The sequence below is a fragment of the Oreochromis aureus genome, linkage group 3 (genome assembly GCF_013358895.1).
Source record: "Oreochromis aureus strain Israel breed Guangdong linkage group 3, ZZ_aureus, whole genome shotgun sequence".
Classification (NCBI taxonomy): domain Eukaryota; kingdom Metazoa; phylum Chordata; class Actinopteri; order Cichliformes; family Cichlidae; genus Oreochromis; species Oreochromis aureus.
This window is the reverse complement of record NC_052944.1, coordinates 24,655,323-24,667,934: the sequence shown is the minus strand read 5'-3', so window position 1 is coordinate 24,667,934 and position 12,612 is coordinate 24,655,323. Positions and strand designations below refer to the sequence as shown.

The 12,612-nt window shown below is 39.1% G+C and overlaps 1 protein-coding gene across 1 annotated transcript; it reads right to left on the bottom strand.

The window, feature by feature from the left end:
- Nucleotides 1-4,636: 4,636 nt before the first annotated feature.
- Nucleotides 4,637-11,483, bottom strand: LOC116322281 (low affinity immunoglobulin gamma Fc region receptor II-like). The gene is made up of 8 exons (XM_039599738.1): nt 11,217-11,483; nt 10,769-11,068; nt 6,948-7,205; nt 5,551-5,799; nt 5,287-5,394; nt 5,112-5,127; nt 4,941-5,032; nt 4,637-4,707 (listed from the first exon to the last, which is right to left on the bottom strand). Exons 1-8 carry the CDS (start codon nt 11,278-11,280, stop codon nt 4,637-4,639), a joined length of 1,158 nt encoding a protein of 385 aa, XP_039455672.1. The 5' UTR covers nt 11,281-11,483.
- Nucleotides 11,484-12,612: the final 1,129 nt, after the last annotated feature.

Here is a 12,612-nt window from a genome sequence, read left to right as displayed (position 1 = left end):
TATGAAGATATTGAATTTAACTGCAGTGAAACCCTAAACTCAGAGATCCTGGTCTAACTCTACAGATCTCCTCTGGAGCCAAACTTTATTTTTTACTTGGTTGAGAAAATACATAAACACAAATTAATCTATGATAAGGAATAATAATACATATATATTTGAACTTTAGTCAATTTAATTCATCAGTGTTGTAGTGTTTACATGTTTTTAAACTGATGCGTCAAGAAACAATACAAGAAAAAACCAACTCACACATATTCAGTGAAATTTATCAGGAGCTGCAGCTACGTCAAACTGACCCAATCTGATTTCGTAATTTTTCTGTCTCTCTCGTTCCTTTCCATCAGATGAGCATCTCTAACATTACCTGCTTCACACTGCCTGACCTGATGAGAGAGGCTGCACGTGCGCATTGATGCACAACTTTGGTTTTCATCAGCGTGCTGTACAATATCAAACAAAACTGGAAAAATGAGCACACAGAAAAACATATTTGTTCTGTCTGGTCTGTTTCCTAGACCTGTGATGATAAAGGATAAAGATTTTACCTTCAGAATCTGTCATTTAGGACAGTCTGTTACAGAAGCAGAAAAATCTGTGTCTGTTGGACAAATAGCTGTAACTGTGCCCAAATTTAAAGCCCCTTGACTCCAATCTTTAAATTTAACAAGACGTTTAAATCCACTTCTTCAAATTTAGACATTTGGCTTGAGGGGACGTTCCAGCTGAAAATTTAGACTTCAGACTTCAGTTTGAACGGATCACAGTTCTGTTCGGCCCCCAGGGGTTTTCTGAGCTTCCTTTTCGAAAACGAAATGCCCAAAATAAACTAATTATAAACTTTCTTAGAAAGGAAGATTTTAAGCCTAATGTTCAGGTTTGGCCACATTTCATTGACTCGTTTTATTAGTGACGGGTCTGCTATATTATTCATCTTCAAACTGAGCATCAGGAAGAAAGGTGATTGGATGTGACATGGCTGACAGGCTGGTCTGAGTTATCTGGGTTTACTAGTAAAAGACCAGAAAGGAGAAAATCCCCAGTGAGTGGCAGTTATCTGGGTGAAAATGCCTTGTTGATGTCAGGAGAATGACCAAACTACTTTTTCTTAGCAGAAACAGGGAATTTTTTACAAGTGAAAATGGTGTGAGAAAAAAAAAAACGGTAAAAAAAGTGACATCCACAGCAGTGTAATCCCCAGCTCCTGGTCTCATTCTCCAAATACAAAAAAACCTCCTTCCACAGCTTTTCCAGAACTATTTACAAAAAGTCTCTGAGCTTTCCCCTCCCCAAGATTCCTGGACAGAAAGGAGAAAATGGGTACGTAATTTTAAAAAAACAAAAAGGAAATCTTGACTTACAAGCCAGAGTGACACTGACTGTTTGTCCTGCAATGATCCAGCATCAACTGAAACTCTGCACTCTGCAGCCCAGAGGTGGAAACCCTCCTCACAGTCCCAAAACTGCACAAAGATGAGAACACCAGAACAGACACACACACACACACACACACACACACACACACAGTGGCTGCATGACTGGCAGGACTCTTGTGAACCACACTGTTTGGTCTTTAGTCCTCGTAGCGCTGGTCTCCAGCAGCGCCTTCACGTATGTTCTGCTTCTAGTGTGGAACATGATATCAGACATATCCAAATGTTTGACTTTTGGTTTTGTTTGTTTGTTTTTATCCTGAAATAAAGCGGGCACTTGTATGTACAGAAATTGTAAACTGTGCATAAATGATCAGTATTTATTCATTTGTGGATGCACACACTTGTAAAATAGTTTTATGTGTGGTCAGATTGATTCTTATTTGTGTGTGGATTGATGTATGCAAGTGTGAGTCCTAAAAGTCCTCAGCCACAATAGCTTGTGAAACATCTTTTGACATAAGTTGAATTCAGTTGTGTAAATCCACAAACAGCACCAGGTCGGCCACTACACAAAGAAAATCTACTGGAGCCCATATTCAAAATAGAAAAATGTGACTAGGGATAGGAATCAAGTAGTTTAATTATAAACTTATCATGCCTTGTGGCAAAGGATGAAAATAGTAGGGCACTACAGAGTGTGAATATGGACATTACTCTTATTTTTATTGCATAAACGGACAAGAGTGTGATAGTAAAGCACAACCTGTCATGCTTCCAGAACAGAAAATAACTGCACTATGCTGGTAACACAACTTTGGCTCTGTCAAAGCATCTGCACACAGACAGCATGCTAATGCTAACCTAGCCGAGAACCAAGAGTGATGTTAAAGCTGAGTGAATGCTGACCCCACGACCCAGAACCTGAACTACAGCAGGTAACAAACAGAGGAGCAGTCAGACTGCAGCCTCTGTTTCTACCTGTTCATGTTTCTACAGAGAATCACCATGAAGATCGCTTCTCTCTGTGCTGGTTTTCATCTTTGCTTGGTGCTGTCGACTTTAAGGTTCATTCCTGAATACTAAGAGAAAAATCATATTTTTGTCCTTATCAGGATAAGCGTTTGTGTTAGTGTGTGACTGTAACATCAGGTGTGTATTGTTAAATGGAGATTATTAGCTTGTGTATTTCAGGTTATTTTATAGAGTAACATATTGCATTACTTTTAATGCAAAATGTTTTTGTGTAACAAGTGTAATTCATTACTTTTTTGAGTAACAACACCAACACTGATCACAACAAAGAGGGAAAATACCTCCAACATGCACAAACATTTGATCACAGAGCATGGAGCTCTTTTTTTGTGATAAATATATTTTATTTACTTTTTAAATCACCAGTAGACCTTATTTTTGACCTTATAAACAACTTTTTTTAAGTTTTATTTCGTTTTCATAGAAAGCTGGTCCTCACAGAGAAACATCTGTACAAGTCACAGGACGCCACTGATACTATATCTATGTCATATTATTATTTAATGTCATCTTAACAAAAGTGACAAAAAAGTAAGTGTGTCTGATATTTGGGCAGCAGAGGAGCAACAGTGGATTCATTAAATGCTTCTTCTTGGCTTTGCTGCTGCAGCTCTCCTCACTGACCCGTAAGACAAACACACAAAGAACAGAAATGTCCAAGTTTCAGGATGTTCGCCATTTAATAACTTGAAGAATAACTCATCCTGCACAGAAGCATAATTACCAGGAAAGCTTCCTAATGTGACTTCAGAATAAACTGCTGCATCAGCTGCAGGACTTGATTTTCCTGTGAGTGGAAAGAAGATTTTAAGACCAGATAAACATGTTGAACAACATTCACTGGAGGTGATGGCAGACTTTGTTTACCTGCTTTTTTCTTGGCTTTTTCTTTTTTGGGGCGTTTGACCTCAGCATACATCAGACTGTCCTCTAAAAGAGAAGTCAGAGCTCAGGATACATTTGATCAGCAGATATATGACACAGAGCTGTTGGACATGTGGATTTAGAAGTGGATTTAAACTCCTGACAAGTACAATACATTTAAAGAAATATAAATAAAAATCAACTGTTAGCAGAGACACCTCAGCTTGTGTCTTATTTGTGTGTGTGAGTGGATGGAGGCTAATAAACTCTGGATGTCTGAACTCAGATGCATCTGATACTCATTTCACTCACTGCTGTGTTGAAATCCAGCTCTCGAGGTACTCTTTGCCAGATTGTTGAACTACTCAGTTGGTACGTCTTGATGCATTCTCAATCATCCAGGAAAGTAAATCTCCAAAAGTTGATTCTGTTCATCTGGACCAAAACGCTACGTCCAGATGAACAGAATCAACTTTTGGAGATACTTAGTTGGTAGCATCACTAAGACCACATGACTTGTGTTGTTTACGTACTCACCTGCTAAACTAAGCAGCCTTACCTACCAAGTCTGTCTTCTTTGTCTGAGATCCATTCTGGCACATCAGCCCATCTGCAGAGACTTACCTGAGAGCTGAGTCATACTAAGTTTTGGATTCATGGAGCTTTTGACACACTAACCTGTTAGCAGAACTAAATCTGTCCAGGATGGAGACCTTTGGAAAAAAATCACCTCTGAACTGACTAAAGTGATTGTGAGGTGAACCTGTTAAACCTTCGACAGCCGATCTGATGAAGAGACGGAACTCAAACCTTGGAAGAAACTGTTTTTATTGTTCTTTACAAACATTCTGATCTGCTGTGTTTTCTGAATCACTCATTAAATCTGTTCACACAGCGTGTTTGTGTTTGAGTCCTTTGAATGACAACAATAACACACATCAAGAGTATCAGGCTAAATAAATACCAGACTTAATGACTAACCCAAAAAAGCCTAACTGACTGCAACACTTCTTGTGTAAGATAAAACTGAGAAGGCGCAAGAAACAATAATATAACATGTATTTCAGAATTGGCACAGACACATGAAAAAAAGCTATTTAATGTGGGGACATACAGATGGATCATAGTGTATATAAAGCAGACAAAATAACACAAAACTCTCTGTGACTGTACCTGCAGCTCTTATCTTCACTTCAGAGTAAACAACAGTTTCATCTGTTCTATGATGCTCCCCTGTGAAGATGATCAGATGAATCCACAAAAGACAATCATACTTTTTGAAACAGTGCTCAGATGTTTCTAAACCATGTTTTTGTTGGCTGTTTTTAGTTATTTATTTATTGTTTACATTGTGTGTCATTTGTTTACTCACTTTTCTTTCCAAAGGTTTTAATCTCAATAACAGAGTAGGTGACATCTCGGTGTTCATCTGTTCCTGAAATGAACATATTTTTAGTTGGAGGATGAAACATTTGTGGATTCTTTCAGTCGAGTTAAAGAAACATTCAGGTTTGTAAAATCCTGTTTATGTCTGATTTTATGTGCATGTGTCAGTGTGCTTTTAAAAACTGCTGACCACAAACTGAACCTAAGAACTGTTTGTGCTAATGAAGACTGAATGAAAAGTCAATATTAATAATGATAATAAAGATCAGTTTAAATGCTGACCATACTGAAGAGTGTCGTACTCATGAGTTTCATCCTGGTTGACTCCATGATTTGTGGAGGAGCCCGGACTGTGACTCTCAGACTGGATCGACCTAAAACATGAAATAAACACAATAAACTCAAAAGTAACTGATGTTTGTTTAAAATAATAATAAAAAGTATTTTACCAACCTGGTGAAGCAGGAATCTGTGAAAGAGACAAATGTTATTACACATGTTTGTCATGTATAAATTGTTCCACTGATATTTAGTGTCATGAGATCAGAATACATGTATATGTGTGAATAATTAAAGTGTATGTAGTAAATAAACTCTCTAATACAGCATGAAAAGAAGAGGCTCTTACACTTGGACTGTCTGCAGCGATACAACAAGAGCAGGAGAATAATAATGAGAGAGACTCCACAAACCAGTCCAACAATCAACCACACAGGAGATGAAGAGCTGTCAGCTCCTGACACAGTTAAAAGAATGACAAGTAAAAATGAAATATTATTGAACCACAATTATTTGAATATTTCAAAACATGGATGGATGGATTTCAGAACATGATTTATTAAGTCATGCAAACCATGTATAAAGATTAATCAAATGTTTTGATCCTGCTCACCTTTAACTGACATCCAGCTCTGTGCTGACTCTCTTCCTGAGTACTGACACTTGTAGAAACCTTCATCAGACTTTGACACTGCAGAGATCTTCAGCTCCCCTCGGGGATCATTTTGAATAAGTTTGTCATTGTGATAGAAAAACACATTGGAAAGTATTTTTTGTGTTCTCAAACTGCAGCTCAGACTAACAGAAGCTCCCTCAGTCACAGGATGAACAGGACTCACCAGGATAGGACCATTACCATCATCTGTGAAACAATCACACACAATTGTTTCAGTCACATCAGCTGGTGAGGACTCTTAGAAAAAGCTGAGATATAATAACAAGGATGGATTACACAAATGGTGATTATGATGAAGATCTGATCTTGTACTTAAAAACTACTGTATGTGTCCTATTTTTACCAAATAATTTCTATGGGACTTGTTTTGAATTGCGATCTGCAACATGAAAAGTTCATCTCTTAAGGTCTCGGTTATTGTTTTTATGTAACAGGAATGAAGCGCAACAAATGCTACATTAATGTAAGTCACAGTAGTGCCGTACAGCTCCTCAGTAAAGGTGCTGCTCTCAGACAGATCACATGTGAACACAAAAACTTCACTCAACCAAACCACATTACAATAAGGAAAAATATGAGACTAAGTTCTCTTTAGAAACTGTGATGGTGGAAGTTTTAACCGGGACCGTGATGATGATGATGATGATGATGATGTTGATGATGATGAGTTGTTTGCTTTAGAGAGGATGAGAACATCTTTATTACAGGATGTTGATGTGCTACAGATTTTTAGTTTTTAAAAACTGAACAAATCTGTAAAGAAAAAAACAAACAAACATTTAAAGAATTTCAAATTCCAGTTGCTGCAAAGCTGAAAAGGTTTCCACTCCACAATCTGAAATGCACATGTTTAACAAGCATCTGACTAAATTAGACGATTATATTCATGTTTAAATGTGAGTGCTGTAGTAGTGAGGTGTGGTTTCAGCACAGCTGCAAGAGGAGAGGTGGGGCAGATTAGTTCATGGAGCTGTGCACAGTGCAAGTGGCTCTGCACAGAACTCACACACAGCATAACCTTTGACACCTGCACCTTTTTACATGATTATTTTCAGGAATAACACTTTGATGACAGAGTTATTGAGATTTTTAGTGGTTTGAATACAAAAGAGAAAATATAAGAACCTTTTTTGCTCTCTGCAAATTTTGACAAACTGGATTATGAAAAGATCGAGTGAAATGAGACCAACAACAAAGAATGTTTTGATACTTTGGTGCTAAAATTTTAGTTTCTTTTGCCACATAGAATTACTTCACATACAGCAAAGCTGGGACAAATGTTCATGTGACGTCTAAATCATTCAGATCCAAGAAGTAAATGTATAATAACATACTCTGTACAGTGATGTTGACTGCACTGCTGAACTCTCCTGATCCAGACTCACACCAGTACACTCCAGTATCTGACTTTGATGTGTAGATGTTACATGTGGATCCAGTCATTCTCCTACAGTCAGAGAGTCGGCCGTCCTCAGAGAACTTCCTCACTCTCCACTCAGTGAAGTTTCCCTCACAGGTCAGTGAGACAGAGTCAGAGGTGAAGTGTTGCACTCTGTCAGGACTCACTGTGAGAGACGCTGCTGAATGAACATCTGGAAACAACATGCAGTGAAGAGACAAAGCTCACAGATGTTAGGATTCAAAATATCACAGTGAAAATATTTGTTTGTTCAAAGCTTTTTTTTTTTCTGAAAATGCAGTGTTTGCTGGGTCAGACTGTAATTCTTTATTTTGAAAACTTTTTTATCTTTAGTGCAGACTGTAGCTCCAGAATTAAGAGAGAAACCAAACCAAAAAACACATAAGATACATATTAAACACACACAAAAAAACCCCAAAAAACATATAAACAGATCATTTTCCTACAAAAACACAGCTGTACCAATGTCTCAACAGTATTGGTACTAAATATTGTCACAGTTCTGGGTCATTTTTTGGTGTTTTCTGTATTATGTCTTGATGCATTCTCAATCATCCAGGAAAGTAAATCTCCAAAAATTGATTCTGTTCATCTGGACGTAGCGTTTTGTGGGAGAAACGTTTCGTCACTCATCCAAGTGACTTCTTCAGTCTCAGCTGACTGCAGGTTTCCCCAAACCTTATAAACAGTACATTTGCATAATGACTGAAACCAGCCCACCAACCGCTGCCCAGGCGAAAACCTGTAGTGATCCCATATGTGTCAGGAGTATCGGAACAGTTGAGACGCATTTTTTCTAAACACCCGGTCTCTGTGGCTTTTAAACCCCAAAACACGCTGCGCCAAAAACTGGTCCACCCAAGGATCGGGTCCCCGACACAAACAGAGTAACATAGTGTACGCTGTTAAGTGCCAGGAGGATTGCCAGGATTTATACATCGGGGAAACCAAACAACCTCTAGCGAAGCGGATGGCACAACACAGAAGAGCTACCTCGTCAGGCCAGGACTCTGCAGTCTATTTACACCTACAGGCCAGTGGACACTCTTTCAACGATGAGGATGTACACATCCTGGACAGGGAGGAGGAGCGCTGGTTTGAGCGCGAGTCAAGGAGGCCATTTACATGAAAAGGGAAAGACCATCTCTGAATCGAGGAGGGGGCCTAAGGGTACATCTGTCACCATCTTACAACGCTGTGATTGCAGCCATTCCCCAACTCTCTGTGAATGGGACTCATGGCCATTGATCAGTGTTCTTTGATCAGTGGGCTTTGATCAGTGGGTTTTGGTCAGTGATTGTTGATCAATGGTCATGAGAATTTGCATAATTATGATTAAGGAACTGACCTCACAGCCCATTGTTCCTTCAGTGGGCTGGTTTCAGTCATTATGCAAATGTACTGTTTATAAGGTTTGGGGAAACCTGCAGTCAGCTAAGACTGAAGAAGTCACTTGGATGAGTGACGAAACGTTTCTCCCACAACACGCTACGTCCAGATGAACAGATTCAATTTTTGGAGATTTCTGTATCATGATTAATTTCTGATTCTTTAGTTGTGCTGTTTTGATTATTATTATTCTAGGTTTAGTTCAGTGTCAAGTCTGCGTCTTTATAAATTGTTTCTTGTTTCCTGTTTTACTTTGAAGGTTCATGTCTGATGTCAATGTGTTCTGTTTTACTCCCCTCAATTCGTCGACTCCTTCAAATGCGGCCGACAAATGCGTCCTTCATTTCCCCGAATTTGAAGGATGGGTCGGGTGTGTCCTTCATGGCCCACCATATCCCAGAATTCATAGCGCGGCCCAGCCAATTCCAGTTTCCAACAATGGCAGCCGCTACTTAGTGTTTAATATTACTCTTATTAATCTTTCTGGGTCACAAAATAAACTTTTAACATATTTTCAGGTGAGAAAGTAGCTGTGTAAACTTCAAATATCTGCTTGGTTTATCAAGACATCGCATATTTGCAAAAGTGCGCCGACGTTTTCGGAGACGTCTGTTACCCACCCGCTCGATAGCAAGCCGGGGGGTTCAATGGTCACTCGAGCCGGCGAGAGCAGCGGACTCCCGGCTTCATCGTTTTCAGACCCCAGCTGTCTTTTGCTACTCAGGTTAAAGATGATATATTAGTCACTCGGATAACTTAAAAATGTAATTTTTTTGCTTTTTTCTGTGTTTTATTTGTTCCGGAGCAAATCGGTTTGGCTGAGATCAAAGTTATTAGATTAAATAAAACTTTATTAATCCATCGGGTGGGTTCTACCGGGATTTTTACACAGCTGAATAAAAGTCAAACAGAAAACTGATTAAACAGAAGTGTGAGGAGGTCAAGAATTTACGCCAGTGTCCTGTTATATTTTAGATAGCAAGGAGCAGACGGCCGAGTTTATTAAACTCCACCGAGACAGCAGTGACGCAAATCTGAAGGCTAGACCGTCCCATTTCACAGCCTCGCACTTCCGGCCTTCTCGATCTTAGAAGGACCCGGGCCACGTAGACCGCGAAGGCTGGGTCCTCTGAAGGATGCAGCCTATGTTTTGGGACAGCTATTGTCTGTTTCACAGATTCCTTCTACAGTGAGATATTTTGCAGCAGCAGGACCAAAACTAAAAACCACTGAAGTACAGTGGTCCATCGCTATAACGCGGTTCAGCTTTTGTGGCCTCGCTGTTTCGCGGATTTTTTTTTGTGTGTGTGTGTGCAATTTTCCATGGTGTTTTACAGCGCATTGTGTTCTGCGTCCTGATTGACTGTAAACCATTGTGAATCAACCTCATGTCGTGTCTCCTGTCCAGTACAGAATGCGTTCAGCTTGTCAAATTTACATAAATCTTCAGTCGCTAGCAGTGTGACTCTGAAGTGCTGTACTGTATGTTTGTAAGTTTTCTCCCCAACAAACACAACAATGTCAACGAAACGTTTTGCACCATCACAGGCAGGTGCCTTTGGTTTCATTTTATAATACTGGACTTTTTTTTCTACGAAGGTTTGAACTTTGAGAGCGTTTAAACAAGAGAGAAAAGTGTGAACATGTTCATGCCTGTCTGAGAAAAGTGAATAAAGTGTGTAGTGAAGGGTTTTACAGCCTTAAAACATCTACAATAATTGTACAAAATAAAGTTGGCTACTTCGCAGATTTCACCCATCTCGAGTTATTTTTAGAACGTAACTACCGCGATAAACGAGGGACCAGTGTACATGAACAATAGCAGCTGTTACTTGTGACGTCTTCTTCTAGCGTCCATCTGTAGTCAGTGTTTTTCTTGTATTTGTCAGAGCTGTTAACCTGCCTGCTGACATCTTTGTTTCTTTATTAACTATATTTGACTTTTTATCTGAACACCTACCTGAGCACTAAACAAAGAGTCTTAACTGTGTAAATCCTGTCTGTGCACTAAGTAAAAATAATCAGTACAAACAGTAACATGAGTTTAAATATCAAAGTAAAAGTATTCAAAGAGAAAACATTTAAAATCTCATAGATGTCTTTTGTTTTTCATGTTATCACATTAAATAAAAAGTGAAAAACATGAAAAGGAAACAAGGAAATTCAGTTTGGTTCGATCACAGAGAGAAAGGGAAATATTCAGTTCAGTTCTTCTTTTGGGGAGTTTTAATGTACACAGACATCAATGGTTGTCATGGAGATGAGATTTTAATGGTCTAAATCTTGGTGAATAAAAATGATGACCTAACATGAGCTCATTGAAAGGACAGAGAGAAACAAACTGACCTGCAGACCAGACAAACTTTGGTTGACTGTGATCAGTGTGATACTCTGGGTCTCCTCTTCCAGCTCTGCACACATATCCTGCTGTGTGTGTCTGTCCATGAATGATGTAGGAGTCCTGTGCAGTCCCACTGCCATCAGGTAGCAGCTCATAACTGGAGGATTTCTCTGATAGATCAGGAACAGCTTTATACCAGTAGAAGCTCCATCCTGCAGACGGATGTTCAACCTGACAGTTCAGAGTTACTGAGGCTCCAGGACTCAGCCATGATGGAGACACAGTGAGGACAGGACGGGGTTTATCTGTTCAACAAAGATTTTCTCTCAGTGAACATGTAGTACAGTCTCTGAACAGTGAGCTCAGTTTATACAAAGAATAATAATCTCAGTCTATATGAACAGAAACACATTTTACAAAGTGTTCAAACAGTTTAAAGCAAATATGACTTACTGTCAGAAACTGTCAGTGTGACTGAATCACTCCACTCTGTTGTGTTATGCTGTGAACTTTTCATTCTGCCCTTACAGCGGTAGTTTCCACTGTTGGATGATGAAGCAGATCTAATCCTGTATTCATTTTGATTTGGAGCTTTTATGGTGCTGTTTGTTTCCCACTCATAATCCCACTCAGTGTCTCCTCCATGGATCTCACATCTGACAGTGATCGTCTCTCCTCTGTATATCTCAGACCAGTTTGGATGCAGAGTCACAACAGGCCTGTTTGACACTGTTAATGTTCAAGAAAGGACAATAAAAACACATGAATGACAAAAGATTCAATTAGAAAGTTAAAGTTTGAACTCACCAATTTTGTCAATCCTGACTGACTCACTGTCCTCTGTGTAGTAAACTGGTTCTCCTCTTCCTCCTCTGCAGCTGTAGAGTCCTCCTTCTGAGACACTGATTAGTTCATGTGATTGAAAAACTGCATCCTGTGTTGTCAGGGGTTGGGTGTATCTTTCATTTCTGTACCAGTAGTATTTCCATATGGATGATGATGACGATGATGATGATGGGGTCACAGAGCAGGTCAGGGTCACACTGCCCCCTATCGGAACAGCTGTCCTATCAGCACCAAGTCTTGCCTTTGGTTTATCTGCCGTTCAGTTTAGAACAAGAACATAAAAGTAAATGATTGAATCAGAACAATTTAAAGAACTGGATGGAAACATGTGAATGATCAAATATCATGAAACCTTAATGGTGAAGCTACAGCATTCCTGCGCCACATTGCAGGGACACAAACAGGGACGATTAGGGTGTCACAGCACCCTCTCATGTAACACCAACTTTTAGATAATAAACAAGGATTCAATTTTATACTATAAAAGTTTAATTTCATTCTGTCAAAAATCTTCACATTAAATTATATTTTAAATATAAATACACTTTTAACTCCCTACAACACTGAACCTGATAAGCTTTCAAGAAAAGTGGATACAGTGGAGGGGGCAGAATATCAACCAAAAATCCAGTTAAAACACATCACATCAAAGTTATAAACTGATTTGCTTGTTATATACTAGAATAAGTATTTGATTACCTTACCGCCTCCAGACAGATGTGGCATATAGCTCATTATGATTGTAAAGGTCCACAGAATCATTTTTTGTTGTTCCAAGTTTGCAGGCACATGTGCAGTCCTGTCTTAAGTTTGCCAGTGAACATCTAAATGATTCAGAGGAGGATTGGGGGAATGTGCGGTTTTCCAGTGAAACCAAAATCATATCTTTCATATCAACTAGACGCGCTGTGTTTGGATATAAAGAAATCCTGAGTGTGACCCAAAGAACAACATGTCAAGCAGGCAGGTGGAAACATTATGCTTTGGGATATTTTTCACTAAG

Coding starts and splice junctions, on each gene's coding strand:
- LOC116322281 (XM_039599738.1), bottom strand. CDS start 11,280: ATGAAAAGTTCACAGCATAACACAACAGAGTGGAGTGATTCAGTCACA. Junction 7,206..10,768: donor AAAGTTTGTCTGGTCTGCAG/GTCAGTTTGTTT, acceptor TGTTGTTTCCAG/ATGTTCATTCAGCAGCGTCT. Junction 4,708..4,940: donor GTACGACACTCTTCAGTATG/GTCAGCATTTAA, acceptor TGTTCATTTCAG/GAACAGATGAACACCGAGAT.